Source organism: Chironomus tepperi, unplaced genomic scaffold, assembly GCF_022539635.2.
Source record: "Chironomus tepperi strain 1889 unplaced genomic scaffold, CSIRO-AGI_Ctep_v1 contig_73, whole genome shotgun sequence".
NCBI lineage: Eukaryota > Metazoa > Arthropoda > Insecta > Diptera > Chironomidae > Chironomus > Chironomus tepperi.
Window position 1 is genome coordinate 617,682 of NW_027226195.1, and position 25,522 is coordinate 643,203.

General features: G+C 34.6%; 8 protein-coding genes across 8 annotated transcripts; 4 read left to right on the forward strand and 4 right to left on the reverse strand.

The window, feature by feature from the left end:
- Nucleotides 1-111: 111 nt before the first annotated feature.
- LOC139100896 (chitooligosaccharidolytic beta-N-acetylglucosaminidase-like) lies at nt 112-3,065 on the reverse strand. The gene is made up of 3 exons (XM_070653668.1): nt 2,796-3,065; nt 509-2,067; nt 112-447 (listed from the first exon to the last, which is right to left on the reverse strand). Exons 1-3 carry the CDS (start codon nt 2,936-2,938, stop codon nt 308-310), a joined length of 1,842 nt encoding a protein of 613 aa, XP_070509769.1. The 5' UTR covers nt 2,939-3,065; the 3' UTR covers nt 112-307.
- LOC139100897 (chitooligosaccharidolytic beta-N-acetylglucosaminidase-like) lies at nt 3,006-5,730 on the reverse strand. Its single transcript, XM_070653669.1, has 4 exons — nt 5,192-5,730; nt 4,144-5,040; nt 3,317-3,984; nt 3,006-3,257 (listed from the first exon to the last, which is right to left on the reverse strand). The coding sequence occupies exons 1-4, from the start codon at nt 5,266-5,268 to the stop codon at nt 3,121-3,123; spliced, it is 1,779 nt and encodes a 592-aa protein (XP_070509770.1). The 5' UTR covers nt 5,269-5,730; the 3' UTR covers nt 3,006-3,120.
- A 985-nt stretch (nt 5,731-6,715) lies between these two features.
- Nucleotides 6,716-9,096, forward strand: LOC139101025 (spermine oxidase-like). The gene is made up of 3 exons (XM_070653887.1): nt 6,716-7,408; nt 8,086-8,477; nt 8,679-9,096. The coding sequence occupies exons 1-3, from the start codon at nt 6,716-6,718 to the stop codon at nt 9,094-9,096; spliced, it is 1,503 nt and encodes a 500-aa protein (XP_070509988.1).
- A 209-nt stretch (nt 9,097-9,305) lies between these two features.
- On the reverse strand, nt 9,306-10,517 carry LOC139100898 (metaxin-2-like). The gene is made up of 3 exons (XM_070653670.1): nt 10,377-10,517; nt 10,207-10,313; nt 9,306-10,033 (listed from the first exon to the last, which is right to left on the reverse strand). The coding sequence occupies exons 1-3, from the start codon at nt 10,426-10,428 to the stop codon at nt 9,386-9,388; spliced, it is 807 nt and encodes a 268-aa protein (XP_070509771.1). The 5' UTR covers nt 10,429-10,517; the 3' UTR covers nt 9,306-9,385.
- A 233-nt stretch (nt 10,518-10,750) lies between these two features.
- On the forward strand, nt 10,751-12,438 carry JMJD5 (Jumonji domain containing 5). The gene is made up of 3 exons (XM_070653851.1): nt 10,751-11,033; nt 11,088-11,235; nt 11,352-12,438. The coding sequence occupies exons 1-3, from the start codon at nt 10,791-10,793 to the stop codon at nt 12,134-12,136; spliced, it is 1,176 nt and encodes a 391-aa protein (XP_070509952.1). The 5' UTR covers nt 10,751-10,790; the 3' UTR covers nt 12,137-12,438.
- A 77-nt stretch (nt 12,439-12,515) lies between these two features.
- Nucleotides 12,516-18,686, forward strand: LOC139101007 (arylsulfatase B-like). Its single transcript, XM_070653848.1, has 4 exons — nt 12,516-12,743; nt 15,779-15,972; nt 16,032-16,397; nt 17,734-18,686. The coding sequence occupies exons 1-4, from the start codon at nt 12,559-12,561 to the stop codon at nt 18,591-18,593; spliced, it is 1,605 nt and encodes a 534-aa protein (XP_070509949.1). The 5' UTR covers nt 12,516-12,558; the 3' UTR covers nt 18,594-18,686.
- Nucleotides 18,594-22,151, reverse strand: LOC139101010 (stromal cell-derived factor 2). The gene is made up of 3 exons (XM_070653852.1): nt 21,981-22,151; nt 21,561-21,676; nt 18,594-19,140 (listed from the first exon to the last, which is right to left on the reverse strand). Exons 1-3 carry the CDS (start codon nt 22,042-22,044, stop codon nt 18,670-18,672), a joined length of 651 nt encoding a protein of 216 aa, XP_070509953.1. The 5' UTR covers nt 22,045-22,151; the 3' UTR covers nt 18,594-18,669.
- Mettl3 (methyltransferase like 3) lies at nt 19,441-21,403 on the forward strand. Its single transcript, XM_070653850.1, has 2 exons — nt 19,441-19,771; nt 19,836-21,403. The coding sequence occupies exons 1-2, from the start codon at nt 19,651-19,653 to the stop codon at nt 21,344-21,346; spliced, it is 1,632 nt and encodes a 543-aa protein (XP_070509951.1). The 5' UTR covers nt 19,441-19,650; the 3' UTR covers nt 21,347-21,403.
- Nucleotides 22,152-25,522: the final 3,371 nt, after the last annotated feature.

Consider the following 25,522-nt stretch of genomic DNA (forward strand, 5'->3'; position numbering starts at 1 on the left):
CAAAAATATATAGTTTGCTCCATTTTTGATGACTGACTGTAACTTTGAAGCAATATTCAAATGGATTTAAATCACAAATGACGAACATAATAAAAATTACTATTCTTGGTGTATTCTTTAGAAGCAATTTTAATTTTGTTTGAGTGCTGAATTACACAAACATATTTTCATTGTCGACAGTCCAAGGTTTAGCTCTGATTTAGTACTGATAGGACATGCGATAATCTTATGTAAACAAAGTGAAATTATATAACTAATCAATGCTTTGACAGTTATTAAAAGGAAGGTTTAGATCATGCAAATGATATTATGGAGAAGGACACAACCCCTCTTGTTGCAAACACCATTCTGGTTGAAGCATTTCAGATGCAATTCCACCAATATGAACAAGTCTTTCTCTATTAATTAATAATCGTGGTTCAGCCTTTAACCAATTGGTATCGGGATCTAAAATGGTAAATTTAAGGATCTTCAACTTTTTGTCATAAAATTTTTAAACCAATCTTACCAGACCACATCCTTTCAGCAAATGCAGATGCTCTTGGCCATATTCTTAAATCAACAATTGTTGGATCAATTGACTCACTCCAAATGGCAACTTCAGCACCATAAACTTGATTAACATATTCACCAGCAATTTCATCAATTTTATTGTTGTAAAGTGTCTGCCATGTTTTGTAAGGAGCACACCAATTGAGGCCCTTGTCGACCCAGCCGCCAACACCGCAATCCAGGTATAAAGCATCTGAATTTGATAGAATTAGTTTATATCCATTCTCTAATAACTTTTTTATATCTTCATGATTCTTATCAAGCCAAATTTGTACAATATATCGATTCTTGTCAATGTGTTTAGTTAAGTAAGGCTCTTCAGTTAAGGAACTTGTCCAAAGTATTAATGGAACTGAACTTCCAAGAGATTTGTCTAATCTCTCAACAGATTTATGTAAATAGTATGCCCATAGTTCCATAAATCCATCAGTGGTATGTTGCATGCCATTTGCAGTCATCCAGTCCTTAATAGCTGTGCTTGTGTTCCAACAACTAATAGCAACTTCATCAGCTCCAATATGAAATATCGATGGAGTATATGCGTCCACAAATTCCTTGTAAATATCCTCAAGGACATCATAAAGTTCATCTTTTGTAGGATCAAAATGTCCGCGCCATTGTGCATTCATTGATGGATCTTTATAGCACATTACTAATCCTGTATTTTGCCACCCTTCACCAACATGCGCCGGTGTATCAAATTCTGGAACAACTCTTACACCACGGACTTTACCAAACTCAACTACTTCTTTAATATCTTCAGGTGTGTAGACTTTGTCTGGTGAATAAGCTCCAAGTTTTGTGATTTCAGGATGGGATTTGGAGACAAAAGGAAAGCTTTGACTGTCTGTTATGTGCCAATGGAATGTATTGAGTTTAACCATAGCTAATCCTTCAATTGTTCTTTTCAGTGCTGATATTGGATAAAAATTTCTTGATGTGTCAAACGATATTCCACGATGTGGAAATTTAGGTCCATCTGATATTCTAACAGGACATAATATCACCAATTCATTTTCGAATTCATCGTAGACAATCAATTGTGATAGAGTCTCAAGGGCATGTCTCAATCCAAAGAAATTTTTAGCTACAATATTCACAAAAACATTGTCAATTGTCCTGAGAGTCTCTAATGTATAGCTCTCATCAGTATCATAATTCAGGCTCATATCATTAGTATCAGCATGCATATTAACTAAGAGCGGTTCACCTAACATAGGATTTTCAGCATCTTTAATCTTCTTCAATTGCATATCATTGAATCTCCGCCAAGCTTTATCATAGTAGATTGATGAATTCAATACTTGAGAAACTTGGTGATTGAATCGATGAACATCAATTGGTAAATATCTTCTGCTGTTACTAACACGACCACTTGGAACGGGCCACAGAGTTCCTATGTTCTCACCACATGTCAATCGACAGACATTGAAGCTTTTCGTCTGGTTTATATTGTCAAACGTATTTTCGACTCGTTTGCATTGGAAATTGTCACACATGTAGCCCCATGTTGGACTAAAAATGGGTAATGAGAATTATTAGTATTAAAGTGTTACGATTTTATCCTTAACAATAATTCTTCAAGCTATATTATGTATATATAAGCTCAGGTATACATCGCGTACTCTAATTTTAATGATCGGTGTTAGACAATTGAAAACTCTTGGAAATTAAGTTCGGTATTAATGTAAGCTCTCGTTCCAATTATTCAGTTAGTTATAATGCATCCAGATTCGTACCATAAAAACCCTCGTTTTCTATTTTCATTCTAACTACATCATTTATGATCCATTTTCAAATCTCAAGTTATCTAGTTCTTAGTTCCCGCCGGTAAACTGCTACACTTAAAAAGCTAAATTATCTAAACTTGCGAAACACCTAAATGAAGAATTCAAGCCCGGGAGTTCAAGTTCAATATCAAGTTTTATGACTTGCTAAAATACCTTAAGTCACTTTTGTTTCTAATACTAAATTAAATACCGAAAAGCTGATAACTTATCAAAATTTCTCTAAACAATTTTGAAAATCATACTTATTTGTAAATTGTTAGAGCTTAATAATCTAATCATAAATCAATTCCAATAACATAAACGCGTGTTTACCAATTAAAAACTGTTTAATTATCTACATAAGTACTTTTTAAGCCATTTAAAGGCTATTTCTTTCTTTTTCTAGATATGGAGAGGCGGAACTTTCTTTAAATGTACTAGACTTAAGATCTTTAATCCAAAACATCTACTTACCCATCAAACTCCTTCGGAATGTTATTGTTTCCATCATCACTATCGTTATCTCGAACGAGGAAGAACACAACAACTCCAATTATTATAGCAACAATGACTACTGCTATACTAATAATTATACAACACCTTTGACTTACTCCCATATTGACAGCTGAAATTGTACTGAAAAATCTCAAAAGAAAAAAAGGTTTTCGAATCTCGGTTTTCGTATTGAGTTGTTACAAAATAGAGCATTTTATCGATAAGATAAGGTTATTTTTATGAAGAAAACAAAAGCTCCTTGTGTGATATATTGCACCATGATTGATGATTAGATTAAAAGTAATTAAAGCTGACATAATCCTTCATTATGGACACACCATTCTGGTTGCAAGACTTCAGAAGCAAGGCCGCCACTTGACTTTAAGTACATTTGATGCATTAAAAATCTAGGCTCAGCATTTCTCCAATGTTCCTTGGGGTCTAATTAATATTTTATCATTAATTATATAACTTTATGATTGATAATTGATTATACTTACTTGTCCACAATCTTTCGGCTAATGCTGAAGCTCTTGGCCATATTTTTGAATCAAGATTCTGTTCATCAATCGATTCAGACCAAATAGTTGCTGACCCACCGAGAATTTGATCAATTCGTGCACCTCCCATGCCATCTATATCATTATTGTATACTTTTTGCCATTCATTGTAAGGTGAGCACCAAATAAGTCCATCAGAAGCCCATGATCCAAAGCCACAATCAAGATAAAATGCATCGTTATTGGATATGATCACTTTATAGCCACTATTCAGAACTCTTTGAATTTTTGAATCATCTCCAGTTGTCCAAATTTGTATAACATATCTGTCTTTCTCAAGGAATTTGCTTGCAAACGGCTCTTCAGTAAGTTCACTTGTCCACAACATAATTGGAAGTTTACTTCCGCCAACTTTGTTCATCCTTGCCAATGCATTTGTTTGATAATATCCCCAAAGTTCAAGAAAACCGTCGTGATCAAGTTTCAAGCCTCTATTTAGCATCCAGTCTTGAAGAGGCTTGCTTGTATTCCAGCAACTAAAGAAGATCTCATCTCCGCCCATATGGAATACTGGTGGAGTAAATGATTCCAACATTTCACGGTATATGTCTTCGAGGACGTCATACAGTTCGTCTTTTATAGGATTCATGTGTCCGCATGGGGGTTGCCTGAAGGTTTAATAATTATTTTGGCATCAAGTTCTCTCAAAGCTTAGTCTAGCATTGATGGCTACCTTCTTGCTGTCATCTAGAGTAGGATATCACTCAAACCGACGGTCATACCCTAGATGACAGCAAGAATCAAGCACTAAGCAATTTTCAACTTACCAACAATAATCCAAATACGGCATGTAATTCACACAAGTAGTAAGATCCAATTTCTTTTGCCATCCCTCACCAATATGAGCAGGCGCATCAAGTTCCGGAATAACACGAACTCCTCGTGATTTAGCAAACTTCACAATGTCCTTAATGTCATCAGCAGTGTAGACTTTATCTTTAGAATATGCGCCATATTTAGTGAAATCAGGATGTGACTTAACTTCCATTGGAAATGCTTGTGAGTCAGTGATGTGCCAATGGAATGAATTTAACTTTGCCATTGAAAGTCCTTCGATTGTTTTTTTGATGACCCTGACTGGATAGAAGTTTCTTGAGGTATCCATAGAGATTCCTCTATGTTTAAACTTCGGTTCGTCATGGATTGTTGCAGCTGCTAAGACTACTAATTTGGTATTGAGCTCATCGTACACAATGACTTGCGATAAAGTTTCTAAAGCATGTCTGGCGCCAAAAAAGTTCTTGGAAGTAATTTTGACGTTAATTTCATTAGCATTTGAGATGATTGTCAAGTCATATCCTTCATAGACGTCATAATTAAGTTCCATGTCTTCACTTTCTGCCTTAATGTCAATATTCATGTCTAATCCACCGAGTGAAATGTTCTGGATCTTATTCTTCTGGATATTGATGAATCTTTCCTTTGCCATTTCGAAAAATTCATTATTTTTGAAATTGTCTGTCGTGAATTTTATGTAGTTAGGATTGACACCTGTCACTGCTCTTAGGAATGTCACATTTCCTGTTGGTTTTGGCCATAAAGTTCCAATATCATCATAGCAATAGAGCCGACAAACTCGGAGACTTAAGATTGTGTCTTTATTTGTTGCTGTAATCTGGGTTTTCTCGCATCTCCTGTTGATGCATTCATAGCCCCATGCATGACTAGGAATAAGCATCTATATTAGTAATCAAAATCACTTTATTGACATTTTCTATCTTTTTTAAAAGTTGAAAATTCTAATCTTCAAGTAGCACTGATAGATTATCCACTAATAATTCACTATTATTTCTTTTTATAGCTTCACATACTTACCTATCATCAATTGCACTGGCAAAATAAACTTGCAAAACTAAGCCCGCAATGAAAAATAAAAATTTTGATGTGAACATCTCGAAATCAGTTTACAAACTGAACAGAACTAATCATTTCTCAATTTTATCAAAATATTGATATCTTGTTTCTTTAGTAATCAAAGTGCGGGCACTTTAGTGTCGACGCTTGATAATGTCTGATAATGGAATAGTTAGGTTTAGTTGTATTGTTATTGTTGAAGTCGAGGGTCTGGGTGACATACTTAGGTGAATTTTGGCTTTCAGTGACAAAATGGCATTAAATTCCTATGTGAAGCTTAGGTTACTCTGTCACATAGCAAGGTGCGTTGGCCTAGCAAGCCGCCACACTTAAACCAAGAAGAAATCCAAATAAAGAGCCGGACTGGCTCTGTCACCCAGTGTGTACAAATTATCTCTCCGCAAGCTAAATTGACATTCATTCGTCACTTCCTAACAGGCAAAGAGATCACTTTCAGGTACCGCAGTGATGTTTGTGCACCATGAAAGCATGCTCTATGCATGCTAAGGACTGTTCTGTGCCAAGTAACTTTGGAGCTCCTGGTCACCGTTTTCCTTTCGAATTCCATTCAAGGCTGGTGTAACAAACTTTTGTTTCTGTCCTAGCAATAACATTTTTGTAATAACAACAGAAATGCCGGCTGTTTTGAAGTGTATGTCCAATCCAGCCGTCGGTATTGAGTATTGCGTATGAGAATGGTCCTTTTTTTGGCAATTTTTTGGTTAGTTGAGTATTCAGTTTGGGTAAGTCACATAAAGTTTCAATCCTTGGTCATGGTCCCTTCAAGTTTTTGTGTCGATTTATTCTCAACATGGCGACATCCCGACGAATATCAAACTATGGTTAAGTTCTCAAATGCTTAAATGTTTCCCCGATTGAATTCACTTCTGTCGTTACATATTCGTGAATCTTGGTGAATCCTTTTGTCCAAGACATCTGATTGCTTCATCTATAGTATTGAAAATCCAGAGAGTAAAGAAATTTTAACGGAGATTTCCCGAAATGAAGACGACAATACGAATGACTTTTAATCGAATCTGGCACGATGCCATAGTCACGCCAGCCTGATGCCAGATTTTTTGATCGATTAACTGATTTGTGTCTATTAGCGTTTGTTAGTTTTTAAAAGACTAGTTAACTTGAATGCAGTTTCAAAAATACAAATTTTATAGGTACTTTCTTTTTTATATATAACCGTTTAAGGAACAATAGAGGAATTAATTTATGTCATTGGTCGTGAAAGTTGGTCATGAAAATGCAATTTCCAGTAGAAAATTTTGACTGCTCGTGGAAATTGTATAATTTATAATTTGTTCTTTACACAGTAGAGAAAATGGAAGTAAAAGAATGCAAATATTGTTTTTCAAGTGTATATTAACAATTTCACGACATAGCCATAAAGATTTTATTGTTTTTCAAATTACTATATAAATGGAAGGATAATATAGACAAGTGAGTTTAGTGATTTGTAGCACCAGACCTGTCATGGATCTTTTAAAATTTCTGGTGCAATTTTCAGTTTTCACAATATTTTCAGCAGTGCTTGCCAATGGCCAGAAAGAGAAGGATCCAAAAATCGTCATTATTGGCGCTGGATTGAGTGGCATGGCAGCAGCAACAAAATTAATGGATAATGGATTCAATAATATTGTCGTTTTGGAAGCTGAAAATCGAATTGGTGGAAGGATCCACAGTGTGAATTTTAGTAATGGCTTTATAGACTTAGGTGCTCAATGGGTGCATGGTGTTAAGAACAATGTTGTTTATGAGATAAATAATGGAACCTACAAGTTTGGTGTCACTGGATTTGATGATAAACTTCCACTTTTCCTTCAATCTAATGCCATTCCAGTCAGTCAGTACAAATGTGAAAATTTTGCATTTTTAGCACTGGAAAATTTATTTTCAAACTACAACGAAATGTCACAATTTAATGGCAGCATCGGTGAGTTCATCATTGGAAAGTTCAAAAACAGCAGCTTCTATCAAATTCCCGAAGATCAAGAACTCGGTGATGAAATGATTGACTTTTATGATAAGGAAATGAATATTTGGAATGGATCAGAAACATGGTTTGACTTATCCGCAAAGCTACATTGTGTGTCGGGCTTTAATGAAGGTTTGCAATATTTAACGTGGAAGCGTGATGGATATAAAGAATTCTTCAAATACCTCACAGTATGCAAGTTTATTTTTTATAATCATAAAATTAATTTAGCTCAAGTCACGACGATTTTTGAAGAATTTTAGAATATTTTAAAATGCTGTAGTTGACTTGAGGGATTGTAGAAGGAGATGAGAAATTTAGATCAAAAGGATATTGGTTCGGGGTGTACTCAGGGAGGAGGAGGGTTTGGTAGGTCAGTCTCTTCCACTTTTTGGAACCCGATACCCCCTCTCCCTAAATTTTAGCGATGCATACAAATCAACCTCAAACAATATCCCCGTGTAGACTTCCCTACGCTTCTGTATGGACTCCCCTTCGCCCCTGATAGACTCCTCTTCGCTCCTGGGTAGGCTCACCTTCGCCACTTTATAGACTATTTTTCGCTCCTGGATAGACTACCCTTCGACCCTAGATAGACTCCCCTTCGCCCCTGTTATACTCCCGTCCGTCACTGTTTAGACTACCTTCATGATGCTTACTTACTTACTTCGCTGGCCGTACAGATCAACTGTGATCCATGGCCTCAAACTTAGGAATGGTCTTTATGACTTGTATTACCATTGCATGCCCCACCACACCTTCATGATGCTACAGCAATTTAATTTTCAAATCAAATTAGGCTTCGTGCAAAATATTACCAAACATTTAGATCAAAAACATCAAATAATATCATCTCTTTTAATTCTAGAAACAAGTTCCGACTGATGGAACCAACAAAACCCTCAACGTTATGAGCAAAGTCTACCTAAACCAAGAAGTCACCAACATTGAATGGAACATCTCTACTTCTAATTATAAATATGCAATTGTGACTGTTAATGATCAGAAGAAGTATTATGCTGATCATGTGATTGTGACGATTCCACTTGGTGTGTTAAAAGCGCGTCATGAAAGCTTATTCACACCGGATCTTCCGAATAAGTTAAAAAGGGCAATTGACGGTATGGGCTATGGAAATATTGGGAAAATATTCCTCGAGTATGACATGCCATTTTGGCCAAATGATACGGAGTGGGTTGGATATGGATTTTTGTGGACAAAATATGATATTGCTGCTGTTAAAGGAACTAATAAGGAATGGTAAGTATGCAATTTTGAGCTGTACTTTCTAGTTGGTCCAAGACTGCAGGCTTGCATTTTAGATGCACAGGCCTGCAGTTTTGTGCTGTTCCTTATTGTTCGCCCAAGACTGCAGGCCAGCATTTTTGGTCTGCAGACCTCCAAATTGGACGAACCCAACAAATTTATCAGCAAAATCAATTCAAATTCCAATTTTTCCAGGTTGTTGGACCTTCAAATGTTCATAAAAGTGGATAAGTTCCCAAATGTGATTGAAGCACTGCTAGCTGGACCACACATGAGAACCTTTGAAAATTTAAGCTCAGATGTAATAATGCACGACTGTGTTTGGCTGTTCCAAAAATTCTTGGGTGTTATACTTCCTCGTCCAAAATCGATGATTAAGACATCTTGGCTAACAAGTAAAAACTTCCTTGGATCTTATTCCTACTTCTCAATGAAAACAGCTGAATATAACGTAACATCAAATGATTTGGCAGAGACGCTGTTTACCCCAACAAAGAAGCCACAAATAAAATTCGCCGGCGAGCATACAGATCCTGCATATTCATCAAATGCACACGGTGCTGTTAACAGTGGCTTTAGAGCAGCGCAGGAAATTATCGACTATTATTCGTGATTCATTGTTGCTATTAATTAAATTATTATTATTTAATGATATTTGCTTAACTTTAATTGACTTTTTGATCACCCTAATACGTAATCCGTTAAACGTCGTGTGTTCCTGTACACGATCTATTAATCACACATAGTTAGCATTTCATATTGTTAATATATTAAATATCAGTTTAATTTGCTATCGACGACTTACAAATAAAAGTCATGATATTTTTTCATGCATGGGAATTTATTTCAGTTGCATACTAGGTAGCAAATTACTCAAATACTATAGGCCATCCTGTGTTTATTTAATTCTTAATTTTTCCAAAATATTTCTTTTCTATGCGCCCACAAAACTGTGTTAGTTGAGTATACTTATTGATCGTTTCCTTCAACAGTGAAACACTTGTTGGCAGTTCCATTGTAAAAATGCAGAAGAAATGTCCAAAAACCATTGCATCCAATTCGGTTGGGTTTGTTCCAAAGAAATATTCCTTATCGCCCAATTTATGTACTAATGTTGAACATAGTTTGTCGACTTTGTCAACAACTTCTTCAAATGTCAAGTTCTTCCAGTCGTAGAAGCTAAGCTGTTTCAAGACGGCTGATCGCTTACGGAAGTTCTGTATGTAATTTAATGGAAATGGATAAACGGAACCATTTCGTTTTTTCGTGATTTCATTCAAGACAGTATCATCGCACCAAGTTATGTAAAGTTCAGTATTCGTTAGAATCATGTCTACAAGGCTCATGTAAGTCACTAAATCATCCTTATCATCAGCATTAAAATTTTCTGTCAGTGACATTTTCTTATGCTCAAAAAGATTAATAATTGGATCAAACTCAGCTGCTAAAAATGCTCCAATTTGGACAACTGGTAATTTTGTTCGTTTTCCGGAAGGTGCCATAAACTCAGCATTCGTGCATGACTTGACTACGAAATTTCTGTTGAGCATCTAAATGTGAAGATTTAAAAGAGATTAATAATTTTATTACATAGAACAGGGTTGCAAAATGCCCAAGAATGTCGAACATCAATCCAGTTCCTTTACAGTCTCAAAATCACTGAACTTCTTGTACTGGATCTCATTCAACACTCAGATTTCAATAATTTAACTAGATTTCCTACCTTTAAGTATGTCTTTACAGCTAAACAGCTTGCATTCTCTGCCAATAATATCTGAACTTCATCGTACGGCTGATAAATAACAATTTTCTCATTCATTTCCACTTTTTCTGACGACAAAAATTAAAAACATTGAAAATTGCACATAACTCTTGAGAATCTTCATGACTTACCAAGCTCATTTAAGTTGAGATACAACTGACTTATTGTGCTGCTCTTAGCCATTGTGAAATGAGCTAAAATTAAACCTTTCACAATAAAAATTTATTTTTAATTCGATGAAAAATTAACAATCAAAAAAAGTAAACATTGAATCGATTTAAATATCAAAATATCGTTGCATTTATTTTTGATATCAAAATATTTAATTAATGAAATTAACATAGCGCTATTAGTATTGCAGAACTTAATATTGTTAAACTAATCATTTTAGAACATTAGAGCTAATGAGAACAATCTAAATGTTTCATTTTAAAGAACCACGTGTTCAATAAAATAACGGTCAATTTTTGAATTTTAAATTGTAAACAAAACAGCCGGTAAAAAATTGTAGAGAAGTAAAATTTATTAAATTATTCCACAAAATCATGGAAGAACTGCTGGATTATGTGCAAAAACTTAATTTTAAAAGCGAATTGTTAAAAAGCTGTAACATTAACCTGCTGACAATCGATGATATTAAAGTTATCAAAGATTTTAAAGATGACTGGAAGTTGCAAATAAAAATATCAATTGAATACGACATTCTTTATGACAAACTCTACATTGGACCTTATTATCAAGTACCTGATGACTATAAGAGAATGTTCCTTGTGTTAAGCTTCTTTAAAGTAAGATACAGTTGAATTTTGCTTAATAATTTTTTTCACTGGATCTCATTTCAGTCACTAGGAATTCTTAAATCTGACAAAAAGGAAGTTCAGGAATATGTGGAAGCTATTAAAATTCTTGATGTAGCTATAATGATTGGTTCTGGATTAGACGAATGTGAATTAATCACAGATTTTGCACAGAAAGTTCACAACTATATAGGTAAGTATATTAATGGATTAATAGCTTAGTATTAGTTCAATAATTTATAAAATAATATCCTGCATGATTTGAAAAATAGAGCACATTAAAAGGTTTATCACGATTTTATTCCACAGTTGAAAACAACAAAATTGAGCTTGTGAGCCAAATTCCTGATGAGCAGCTACAAACATCATACACGGACTGTGACATAGACTCAATCAGTCAGCCATCAATCGAGCATTTCATGACAAAATATTTCAATTTCCATCAACCAGTTAAAATATTGAACTGTATCAGTCATTGGCCTGCATTGGACAAATGGAAGGACATGAATTATTTCATGAACCTAGCTGGATATCGTACAGTTCCAATAGAACTTGGAAGAACTTATGATGACGATGAGTGGGGACAAAATTTGTATAAATTTGGTGATTTTATCAAACAATACATGAACAACGATGATCATGAACAGAAGGCTTATTTAGCTCAGCATGACTTATTCGATCAAATTCCTGAATTATCAAAAGACTTCACAACACCTGACTACTGTGCCATAGGAAATCAAGATCCAGTCATCATTAAATCATGGATAGGCCCAAAAAATACAATCAGCACAATGCACACAGACGATAAGCACAACTTTCTATGTCAAGTCGTCGGCGAAAAATTGATAATTTTGGCATCACCAAAAGAATCCGAGAATTTATATCCATATGAAGGCTTACTCAATAACACAACACAAGTGGACGTCGAGAATCTAGATTTTGCCAAATTCCCAAATGTAAAGAATGTAAAATTCCAACGGATTGTGTTAAAAGCAGGTCAAATGCTTTACATCCCAAAATTGCATTGGCACTACGTAAGGTCATTGACACCGAGTATTTCGATCAGCTTTTGGTTCAATTGTGATGAGGATTGAGGAGTAAATGAGATGGAGCCAAATTGATGGTGAAATTGGGTGCCTGATTAACGCATTTGCGTACACGCAAAATAAATATGGAATCAGCTGTCAGCTGTCCTAAATAGTGCTTGACATCAAAGAAAAGTAAAGTCATCTTTCGGCAGTTTAATGACTTATGAATGTCAAATAAATCACAAAAAGAAAGGACCTGTATCTCCCTAATCTTATCATTATTCAAGCTTACCTTACTTCCGTGCTTACCATTTTTAATTTTCAAAAAATTCTTTATCATTCTGTAATAAATTTTATAGCAAAGCAGCCTGACATTTTGTGATATGTATTAATACATGTACATTGAAACTTGAGGAATGAAAAAAATATATAAAAGCTCATACCTGAAAGCATTTTTCAGTCAGTTTCAGGTTTGCGCGTTAATAACGATGTTGTTACTTTATTTTATCGTTGCCGTTCTGTTTGTAAATAATTCATACGCAGCAAAGCCAAAAAATGTGATCTTTATTGTCGCAGATGATCTGGGTTTTAATGACGTCAGCTTTCGAGGGAGTACGGAGATTCCAACGTACAATATTGATGCACTCGCTTACAATGGAATTCTATTAAACAAGTAAATTCAAGGCAAAAAATTAGAATTTTAATTACATGTGGGATATTAATAAAGTCAGGGATAATTCTTTTATGGATGTGATAATAGCTGAATATTTAATTATTTGTTCTAATCTTAATACCGGTATTGAAATTAATTAATTATTTTAGTAAATGTAAAGCTTAATTAGTCTGGAAAATGTAAATAGTGTTTAAAACAGTGATGGACAACCTTTGTGTTGCGGCACCCAAAAATTCTTGGAGATGCCATAAATCGTGTGTCGCTTGCGGTTTCGGTCTTGGCTTATCACAAAGGTATACCTCGAAAAATAAAAGGTTGTGCACACCTGGTTTAAAATGTGAAAAAGTCGCCGCATGATTAATTGGACGTGCTTTAAGTTTTGATTGCAAATTATTCAAAGCTTGCCTCAACTTTATCCCATCTTTTTAAGAATTTTTATACGACCCGAATAACACAAGTTGGTCGTAATCGATCCTAATCCGGCACCAAGCCGGCATGACTATGACTTGCAGTCGGCGTAATTCTGAATTTGTTGAATCATGCCGGAATCATGACAGAGTCATACTTATTGTATGGAAATACTGTAAGTCATAACATACTTACTGTAAGGGGCCGTTCACTTATTACGTTACGCAAAAAAACGAATTTCTAGACCCCCCTCCCCCCTAAAAAGCGAACGTAATAAGTGAACGGCCCCTAAGTCATGACGTCGCTGGTTGTACATATCAGTTGTGATTCATAGCCTCCCAATGGACGGTCTCCACCGCGAGAAAGTGAGGTTGGTACATGGTGGAGTTAAGCTAGGTGCGGCTACAGCCACACATATTACGCGTTTAAAAGACCATGACAGAGTCATATCGGATTTTAATCGAATCCGGCACAAAGCAAGAGTCACGTCAGCCTGGAGCCGATTTGTGCTATTTTGGTTTGATTAATTCAAGTCGTCATTTCCATTCCAAACGTCCTCTATAAAGCTATAATTCTAATTATCTTTAAAAATCAACAAAGAACAGACAAAAAATTCAGGAACATTATCTAGACTAATTGTCTTCAGCCATAAAAACCTCTTATTGATTTAGGCACTGTAATTGACAAAATAAAGTTAAGTGTTGTAGATAACAATTATTGCATTAAACTTGGTCATGTATGTATGGAATTTTCAAGGCATAATGAAAATGTGCAAAAAAAAGGCAGCTGATAGTTGTTGTTGACAAAAAGTTGGTAGCTTCAATGCAGGAAATGTTCAAAACCTGGCATTTTTCTGGGATGCAGCAAGGGACTGCAGAGCTGGGACCATCTAAAACCTTACAACTTGTACGGTTGAATCAATGAATGAATTTATTAACCGGTAGTTAGACTTAAAACGCACATAAAAGTTAGACGAAAACATAAAAAAATGTTAAAAATCCTCGTATTATTGATCGGGGAAATTAAGCGCATTTAAGACAAGCGATCAGAAATTGATCAGCATAATAAGGTTCAGTTAGACAAGCATTTGAATATGACTTGAAAATTTTATGAAAAATAACGGTTAAATTTTTTTTGGAAATTAACGGTCGAAAAAAGTTCAAAATTTCAAAGGAGCTAAAAGTACATGAATTTTTTTGTATGGAAAATTAAAAAAATCATTAATTAAAGAATTTAACCGTAGTTCTAACCAGAGTTACAAAACAGCCATCTGTGACAGGCAAAAACCGTACAAATTCTTGATAATTTGTATAGATTTGTAAAAAACTGTATAAATGCAACTCAGGTTCTAACCTACCAACCCAATCGATAAGCCTCCCTCGCATCCATAAGTAGATAGGTTTAAGGAAATTTTCGTGGCATTTATGAAAGTGATTTCTGATTGTGCTTGTGAAGTATATTGCGATTCGAGATAAATCGACGTTTATGGATGAAATTTGGTATTACCACAAAAAGTGCATTTACGTCGATTTTGGTTACGTGGGCTGCTACTGAACTAATGCTTCAAACCCGAGCTATAGAAGATGTCTGGTTGCTGGGATCTCACGCCTCACGCAGTCACCCAGCCAGCCGATCAAAGTGAATTACATCCTTTCTAACTTCACTAGCCGTACAGATCAAGTGGGATCCACGGCCCTTCTCAGATGGCTCTATCGCCGGATACCGCTTGCCAATTACAAAGTGAATTGTTAAGCGCCTTTTTGTTAAAACTGCGTAAAAAACTTTTTAAGACTACGCAAAATTAAACAAAAAAAATAGTAATAAAAACAAATAATTAAATTCAGCCAATTAATCAAATGAATCAAATACTTAATCAAATGAACAGTACAGTAATAATAATAATAATTATGAATATAATGTACATGCGCGCTCATCAAGATTTGAAAATCTAGAATCCGTTCTAAAAAAGCATAATTCCCAACAACATAGCCCAGAGTGGGACTTGAACCTACGCCTACTTGATTTCATATCAAATCATCTTACCTATTGAATATCCGAGGGTCGTTGTGGAGCATGACACCAGAGTTGCAAAATAGGCACCTGCCACAGACAAAAGCTTCACAAAACGGGCACCAGAAACAGGCTGAAACTGTACACTTTGTTGATAATTTGTATGGTTTTATAAGAAAAAGCATAAACATTATCAACAACTTGAACAATTTTAGCCTATGACTGGTGCCTGTTTTGCAATTTTGCTGACAAAATGCACACTTAAACCTTCTTCTCTATTTAATGCTCATTGCACTTCTTTTGGATTGTTAAGACAATAATCAGAGTCTGGCTTTCTCAAAAACGACTGTTAATTTTTTTCAAAAATCTTAACGTAAATTTTTATTTCAAAATAAGTTGAGTTCGAAATGTTCGATTTCTTCGACAGTCAAATGTTGAAGAATTCGACAATAATATTGACCAAGATAGATCGCAGTAAACAGTTATATTCCACCAAATCCTCCAAAATTCCATCATATCAGCTTGAATGTCACATACCGCTACAAAATTAATCCATTCCACAATCTATATCTCATAACCAAAATTTCCGTGTTATTCAAAATGCATTTCATTTACAGTTACCGAACGCCACCGTTATGTACGCCAAGTCGTAGTTCACTTATGACTGGCAAGTACCCACATCATTCAGGAATGCAACATTTTGTTATACCTAGTGATGAGCCTTGGGGTCTTTCACCTTCGGAGAAAATAATGCCTCAATATTTTAAAGATGCCGGTTATGTGACGCGTATGATCGGGAAATGGCATTTAGGTATGGTTATTGAATTTCGGCATTAATTACAGTAAGCACCTTCATAATTTATTCAACAGGGTTCTTTGAAGAACAGTACGTTCCTAACAATCGTGGATATGATTCATTCTTTGGATATTTGGGACCGTACATTGACTACTTTGACTATACACTTCAAATGTTTGACAGGAACTTCTCACGCGGTTACGATATGAGAACGAATTATACCATAAACAGGAACATTCCATCCAATAAGTACGCAACAGAATTGTTTACAGAAGAAGCTGTAAAAGTGATAAAAGCTCATGATAAGTCTAAGCCGCTGTTTTTGGTTGTAAATCATTTGGCACCTCATGCTGGAAATGAAGATGTTCCCATGCAAGCGAAACAGGAAGACATTGACAGGTTCAGCTATATTGAAGATATAAAACGAAGGACACTTGCAGGTAGGAAGAAAATGGTTTTGGGAATGAATAGAATCTGTTGTTAATATGATTGGGTATATACATAGTGCAACAGATCGATGATCGCCGTTCTTCTTGACTATAAGCAAACCTAACAAATAATTCTATTCTCTAACATGGTTGGGACCTGTTGGGAGGGTTGTCAACATGGCAGACAAACTGACTGTACTGATTTAGGCAGTGACTGCCACAGGGGCATATTCAAGAGTAGATTTTTAGACCAAAATTCCAAAAATCCTCCAAAATACACTTAAGTCTATGGACTGCCATGTGAGTGTCACATAGATGCATCTAAGACGAGGTTTTGGGGGTCAAACGGTAGGTTTCGAGGAAATTATAGGGTTTTCGAGACAAAACCCCCACTTTTTAACTTTCTGGAGTGCCATGTGGGTGTCACTGCTAAGCGAATGTCACTTGAATTCAATTATGCTGTTCCGTTGGGTGCTATGTTGTTGGATTAGGGTTGATTCTGAATGATGAAGAAGAATTCATATAAGCTTAGGAGTATTCAGGGGCGAATTCAAGGTAATGTGTTTTGCGGGTCAAACTTCCCTTCAGGGACGTATTCAGTGGACTAGGGTTTGGAGGTTAACCCTACTTCCCCTCCAATTTTTGCTTTATTTACTTCAGTACATAGGTCGGAACAAAAAAAAGTCTAACTTGATATCTAACTTGATTAATGGAAAGTGATTCGTAATATGACATGATGTTTGCTTTGAGCAATTGAAATATGGTCAAAAAAAGTTTACAAAAAGACCAATTAGAAAAAAAAAAAATAAAAAATGTTATTTATATTTTGCAAGAAAATTCTTCAATTTGCTAGGGTTTTGCAGAAAATCCCAAAAACCTTCTAAATTTAAATCATGTCATTGTAGTCAAACCGACCCCTTCCCCTCTCAACGTCTGGTGCACTCTCTGGCTACGTCCCTAGTGCTCTTCTGGCTATGTCCTGGGTGCTTTCTCTGGCTACATCGCTGGTACTCTACTTGGCTATGTCCTTGGTGCTCTATATGACCAAGTTCCTGATTCCCTAGTAGTATACAATAAAGCTAGTAGCAAAGACTCTTGAAAGATAATATTCCAACCCATACACCCATAAAACACACTTTCTCTAATGTATTCCAAGTTTTACAATCTAGAAATTCAAAACACAATTAACCTTTAATCATAATAACTAAGAACAAACAAGTTGTCTTGCCGCTTGACATTATTATTCGCACTCAAACTCACAAACTTCTACAAATATTTGCATTCTTAATGATATTTTTACATTTTCAACTCAAATTCGACGTAAATTTTCATCTCATCATCTTTACAGCCATGATATATCAACTAGATAAGAGTGTTGGAGAGATTGTTAAAGCCTTGAGAGATAATAATCATCTGGATGACTCAATTGTCATATTTTATTCTGATAATGGCGGTCCAACAGTTGGACTTCATTCAACAGCTGCATCAAATTATCCATTAAGAGGACAGAAGCAGTCAGGATGGGAAGGTGCAATTAGGACAAATGCAATTGTTTATGCGCCGTCATTACCAAAAGCTGCTGTTAGGAATGACTTGTTCTATATTGCGGATTGGTTGCCAACATTAAAAACCATTGCTGGTGCTAATTATAAGATTAAGGCAAAGATTGATGGAATCGACCAAACAAACATGCTGAAATATAATCGTGAAATGAGGAATGAGTTGGTAGTGGTCGATGATGTTTTTGGCTATGGATCCTATACTTATAATGGACTAAAGTTGGTCAATGGATCCAGTTCAGCTGGTAAATTTGACCATTGGCTGGGTACCAATAATAACACGAATGCTGTTGACAATAAGACATACATGCAGAATCTCTTACAATCTCCTGTTGCTAAAGCTATAAAGTCAACAATAACATTAAGGAATGTCGATAAAACAAGAAATTCAGCCAAAATATCCTGCACAAAGGAAAAGAACAAGCAGTCTTGTGACTTAATTAAAGGTCCATGTCTCTTCAACTTACAGGATGATCCATGTGAAGAGAATAATATTGCAAATAGGAACAAGATTCTGTTAAGCTTTATGCTGTTAAAATACAAAAATAGTCTTGCCAATTTAGTTCCAACAAGAAGAAAGCCATCAGATCCACAATGTGATCCAGTTCATTTTAATTATACATGGAATCCATGGCAACAAAACTCTTAATTTGTTTGTTTCAAAGGATGTTGCGTTTATTGTTTTAAATATGAGCAGGAATTACTAATTTAATTAATAAAACTGTTTATAATTCCGTATGAATATTTTGTTGAATTATTTCTGATGGATGAATGAAGATTCCTTCAACTGATTGCCATTCACTTCCAGTTCCACCTGAGTTAAGTCCAACGATTTCCATTTGACCAGAAATTGGACGTCCAAAGGATCTTCCTGATGCGCCTAAGAACTTTCTTGTATCGACATGTCTAAATTGAACTTTTAAGTCACGCAACCATTCTTGTCCGTAGCAAATAACTTCCCAATGATCACCAGTGTCTCCTTCACCAGTTTCGTCACCGTAGGCTGAAACTTCTTGATTTCCAGACAGCGGTGAATTAAAGAAATGTGAATGTAAATTCTTTTTTGTTTCAAGATGTTGCAGTCTTATTGTATCTCCACATTTGATAACGGTTCCACGATCACATACACTCCCTGTTTTGCCTTTAATCACCCAATGTGAGTTGACATCATCGGAATTTTCGACACCGGTTACACTCTGTAATTAAAGAATTAAATTGTAGTAAGTATAATTAATTATGGATTTTAATTACACATGTTATGAATAGAAAGTGATATCATTCATTCAACTAATTATTTCTATATAAAACCATGTAAAGGAAGTAACCTTTCGTAGAATTAAATTATAGATTCTAAGAAAATTGAATCAACGGTAGAAAAATATTCAAATTGAAGTAACGGCCTGTTCAAATTTAAATTGGAGAATTCATTCAAAGTTTCAAAATACGTTGACTCAGGTCTCCGAAAGTTTGGCAACATTGCATCGAAAATAATACAAGCCGAAAAAAGTTTCGGAACTTTGTGGACGATAGGTAAATACTTCCGTTCATAAAACTCACTGTCTAATTGAAAATACACATCATTCCGGACTGTATCATTCTCATATTAACAACTATCAAAGTTATCCAAAAATCATAACGGTCGTTCAGATTTTAAACAAAACAAAACGCAGCTAGTGTTTTGCTGGTTTTATTAATAATAATTAAAAATGATTAGAAATAGCCTTAGAGAACGCTATGAAAAGAAGAGAAAGGAACGACAGGACATATTAGGCACAGGTGGATTGCCAGAAGTTGCAGAAGAGAAGAAATCACTTAATTTAAGTGAAGGTATGAAAATTTATGTCGTGTAAAAATTCAATTTGACTAAAAAAATATAATTATTCAATTCTAGACACAGAAACTGAGAAATGCTTAGTTAACATACTTGCCGATAAGCATTTAATATTGCCAACCAATTCAATCCAAATAATGCAACAAATGAGTACACAACTTGCACGTCCACTGGATCAATCAAAAATTTATCATTTACTTCAGAAAATATCACAACAGCACATAATTGAATTAAAGAATGTGTCGATTAAAAATGAAGCCGGATATGAGATAATTCAGATAAATAGTGATAAACTTTATCATCATTACTACGAAATCATCAATGAGAAGAAGAGTGAAGATGAAAATTGGATAGACTCTATGAATATGGACGATAAGGAACCGCCGGAAAAGAAACCAAAAGAAAATTCAAACATTACAGACACATCTGATATCATGTCACTATTATCACTCCCATCTGCAAAAGAGAAGCAGCACAAACAAGTCGGTGAAGAAATTCTGGAACTTTTAAGTAAGCCAACAGCTAAGGAACTACAGCTGACAGAGAAATTTAGATCTCAAGGAGGCACTCAAGTTATGGAATTTTGTCCACATGGTACACGAGTTGAATGTTTAAAGGCACAACAATTGGCTGAGGAAAATAACATAACAGAACCAGATGACAAGATTGATGGTGAAATTGAAAATAAGCCAATAACTCTAAAATGCAACAAGCTTCACTTTAAGAAAATTATTCAGGCACATACAGATGTCGTACTTGGTGACTGTAGTTTCCTTAATACATGCTTTCATATGGAAACATGCAAATATGTCCATTATCAAGTCGATAACGATCAAGCATCAATAAAACCATTAAAAAGTGACCAACTTGACAGTTCCGAGAGCAGCAAAACGACAGTCCAGAAGAGGAATATTGAGACAAGTGGATTATCACTAATTCCACCACAATGGATACAATGTGATCTTCGATATCTAGACATGTCATGTCTAGGTAAGTTTGCAGTTATTATGGCAGATCCACCATGGGACATTCACATGGAACTACCTTACGGCACACTATCAGACGACGAAATGAGACAATTAGGAGTTCCAGCATTACAAGACGATGGATTAATATTTTTATGGGTAACTGGACGTGCTATGGAACTTGGACGTGAATGTTTAAAGTTGTGGGGATACGAACGTGTTGATGAGCTAATTTGGGTCAAGACAAATCAGCTCCAAAGAATCATCAGAACAGGACGTACAGGACATTGGTTGAATCATGGCAAAGAACATTGTCTAGTTGGAATGAAAGGAAATCCAACAAATATGAATCGTGGACTTGATTGTGATGTTATTGTTGCGGAAGTTCGTGCGACATCTCATAAGCCTGACGAAATTTATGGAATGATTGAGAGATTAAGTCCAGGAACGAGAAAGATTGAATTATTCGGTAGACAGCATAATATACAGCCGAATTGGTTGACAATAGGAAATCAGCTTGATGGCATTAAATTGGTTGATCCAGAGTTAATTAATAGCTTTCAGAAACGATATCCCGATGGTAATTGCATGATTGGCAAGAAGTAATTTAATGTATTTTGATTTTAACATTCTCAATAAAAAAGTATACTTAATTTAAGTAAATTTGATGGTTTTATGAACTTCACTTCCAGAAATTGACTGGAATATTTCCAATATTTACTGGAACTTTCCAATAAACTAAAATAAATTCCAGGAATTCTGGATCTCATTAAGATCCAGTAAACACACTAAATCCAGACATAAAGAAGCATATTCTTACCTGCTGACCACTTCCAGTTCCATATTTTACGTCATGACTGTGCAATCTTGTTCTATAGTCTACATTAAGTAATTTTACGACACTTCCACACGTCACATGCTGAGCCTTAAGACTGGCTGAAAATTAAAAGTATTATATCCATTAATATTTTATGATGTGTCCAATAAACATTCGATTAGCTCGTTATTCTTTATCTCTCAGTGGTTGTGGCTTAACAATCGTTAAAGATCCACATAAGCATGAATTGAAAAGTGGATGATTTGGATAGACAGGCAGTCTGACAGTGATTTATTTGACTAAAGACAATAAACATAACTGAGATGTGATGACAAAAAGTCATAATAAGTTATAGTACACTGCAAATTATGACTTTTTGATTCTAGCCAATCAGAGAGCAACACAATAATAATTTAAATTTACCTTCAATTAAACTAATATTTGCTAGACCTAATAACAGGAGCTTAATGCCTGTGTATGCCTTCATCTCTTCTAATTTAGTTAAATGTGTTGAATGTCTTTGGATGAATTAAATTAAATATTCTTTAAATAAATTAAGATTCACCGATCTGAAGTAGATTTTGTTCGAATGGAAGTAAGTGAAGTTTTGGGTAGCTAGTGAATGAACAGCATTTAGCTTTGTTGTATTATGATTGATAATTAATGTGATTTTTAGGAGGTAATCAACGCAGAGTGATTAACGTATTTTTGATATTTAAAATTTCTATGGGAATTATTCCAGTTTATTGGAAAGATTTGTAAACAAATGGGAAACTTCTAGTTGAAAACTGCAAAAAATGCCCTAAAATCAACTTAAACTTCACATTAAAGATGCTTAATCGGATGGTAAAGACATGATAAATCTTGAATTAAGCATTAGTTCACAAAAAAAAGCCTAATTAGCTTCAGAAAATCAAAAAATTACCAGAAAACGATATAACGAACAAAAATATTTTAAATTTGTTTAATCCAGTTGTCATTGACATTTTTCGATAGAATGAAATTCTGCTTTTATTAAATGTTTTATAAATCACAATGCCATTGCAAATTAATCAATAAAATCAGAAAACTTAATCTCAGCAACCTGAAGTTAAAAATTCTCGAGTTATTATGAAAATCAGACAAAGTGACATAATTTTTCGCGAAATTTCAGCTAAAAGCGCTTTTCGAAAATTCGAAAACAAGTCAGTTTAAAAATTTTCTCGAACTTTGACTGAACAGAAAAATTTTTCCTTAGATTTTCCTCGAGCAAACAGAAATTTTCCGTCAGTGATAAAAGCAGAGTTATTGAAAAAAGGTTGAAAATTATTGACGCAGCGCGAGTGAATGGTGAATTTTTTTGTGTAAAATCATTGATTAATTCATTAAAATTATAAAAAGATATCCAAAAAAGATACAAAAATATTGTGAAAAGATCATAACAAGGATAAAAAGTTAATTAAAAAGGAAGAATTTTATAAAATTGATGAAAAATGTAAGTAGATAATAGTTTTAATGACTTAAATAGTGATGGTGGTGATTGATTGTATGTTATAATGTTTGCGCAATTAAAATTTTTATGAAACATAATGTATTTAGTCATAGACAACAGCTCAAAATCCTAAATTCATTGCTTACTTTTCTGTGTATCATCAATAAAAATTCTGTGCATATATAAAAAAATAAAAAAAAAATTGTAGATAAAGAGAAATTTACACAAAGAAGAGATGATAAAAATTTAAAATAATAATGCATTCAATGGCAAGTGTCAGACAGCTGGCTTTACAAAAATGAATATCATATCAAATTTGCCTCATGTCTACATGTTTGATATATTCTATTGGTGTATAAATAATTAACAGAGTGCATCAAAAAATAATGAAAGTAACTTTTAATCCAAAAAATCTACCTTTTTTCTCATAATCGGATTATGTTATATCCAGCGTTGTTAATTCGGGTGTGTCGGTGAATTAGGAGTGGATTAGCTGATGATACTGAGTTCTAGCAATCCTAGTAGGCAAAAAGACTGCTTTTAGCAATATTTCTTTACCATGAATCATACAATTTATCTGTTATAGTCGGTGACTAAGCAGTGAATTGTTCAATGATACTAGTCTTATAAGATTCTAACAGGATATTAGCATATTCTCTTACATGAACGTGCAAATAATATACTAGAGCTAGAAGTCTACCTGGATTTTTTATGGGTTTGAGTCGACTTGAATCGACTTTTTCATACAAAATCCTAGTCGATTTCGATCTCTTGGAGTATACTCGATCAATATTATCCCTAACAGATTAAGAAAATGCTTTCATGGTGCAGTAATACCACTTCAGTATTTAAAAGCGGTCTCTATGCCAGCTAAGCAATGGATCGTAATCAATTTTGTGAGCATACTCATTAGCATCCTTCTTGTCTCTTCGAACTTTTCCTAGAAAAATAGGGCAAATTTACAATTTTCTGCCATAGATCCATCATTGTCTATTCTCGAATTAGAATTAATCTCTGAACATTAAATTAGGTTTAGGGCATTTGCCTGCTTATACATTAGTCCACTGACATTTTCCCACTATTATAATGGGGAACAGAAGGAAAATGACACTGGTTTTCCCAATAGTGGTTAACATTGGGAAAATGACAATTGGTGCTAATCACATACTCAAGTTCAACTCTGCCTTTCTATGTATTTTTCGGATCTCTTTTCTTTCTTTTGATTAAGCTCTAGTCCGTATGAAATAGTGAGATATTTACTTTCTTTTGCTGTTGGTCGTGGGAGGTAATGAAAATGTAAATAAATATAAAAGTGCCTTTGGATGGTAAAATAAAGCACAAAAATAAAAAGAAAAAATTGTACACAGACAGAGGAAAAAAAGGAATTTTCTCGTTTCATTCGTGCTTGCTAGGACAAAAAGAACCTTGACAGAAATCGTACACATAAAAAAAGCTCTTCCATAATGATGAAAGAAATATAATAATAATAATATATAAAATCAGAATTCCGGGCGTATTTTTCATCATAAAGAATAATTTTTCTTCTCATTTTCCAGTGAAAAATGAAAATTTTTTACTCTCGGTCGATTAAAGGACTTTTTTTCCTTCTTTAATTAAAAACGTTTCATTTGAAGTGAGGATCGTAATTTGTCCATCGTTATTCTTGATAAAGCATAAACAGTGCTGCAAGGAAAACGGAGACATACATACATAGTATATTGTGCGAGGAAGAAGAACTAAAAATGGTAAAAGGAAAAAAAAAAACTTTTTCATCCATCATAAAAAAAGGTCGCTTGACATAATGTAAATACAGTTACAGCCACTTCGCCTTCATTCCATGACTGCTGCCATGCATAATCCCGAGTCATGTATGAGTTTGTTGAATATTTTAGAAGGGGATGTGCTTATTAATTTGTTTTGGGTCTAAACTAGTAGTGGGCCACTTTTTATTTTTCGAGTCACACTTTGGGGTAAGTCTTGATCGAAACCCACAGAACATGCCATTCTTGGCATTTTCAAAAAATTTTGATGGAACACAGGTTGCCCATGTTCAGTGATCTTTGCTGATTTGGTCAAGAATCAAGCCTGAATCATCCAGGTTTACTTTTAAGGTGTTTTAAAGAATTCGGCCTAATTTTCAGACTTTCTGGCTAATGACCCTGATTTCTATCGGGTGCAATATCCGCTTTAGTGAAACTGCCCGTTTAGTTCTCTTTTGGGCTTTGTTGTGTATACTGGGATATAATCTGTTAAATCGATGATATTTTTGGAATCAAGTGTACTTTCGCAATGTGACACATTTTATGCAATGTTAGGATTATGGTGAAATTCATAGCTAAGTTATTATATCAATACGACAAAGTAGGGTTCGGCGAAGAACCGCAGACGTGTAGTTTTTGGTTCTACCTTATACTTCGTCCAAGGCTTCAGAGCTGCAATTGTGGTCGAACCGTACGATCAAGCCTCGAACAAGTCATTCTTTGCAATAAAAGCT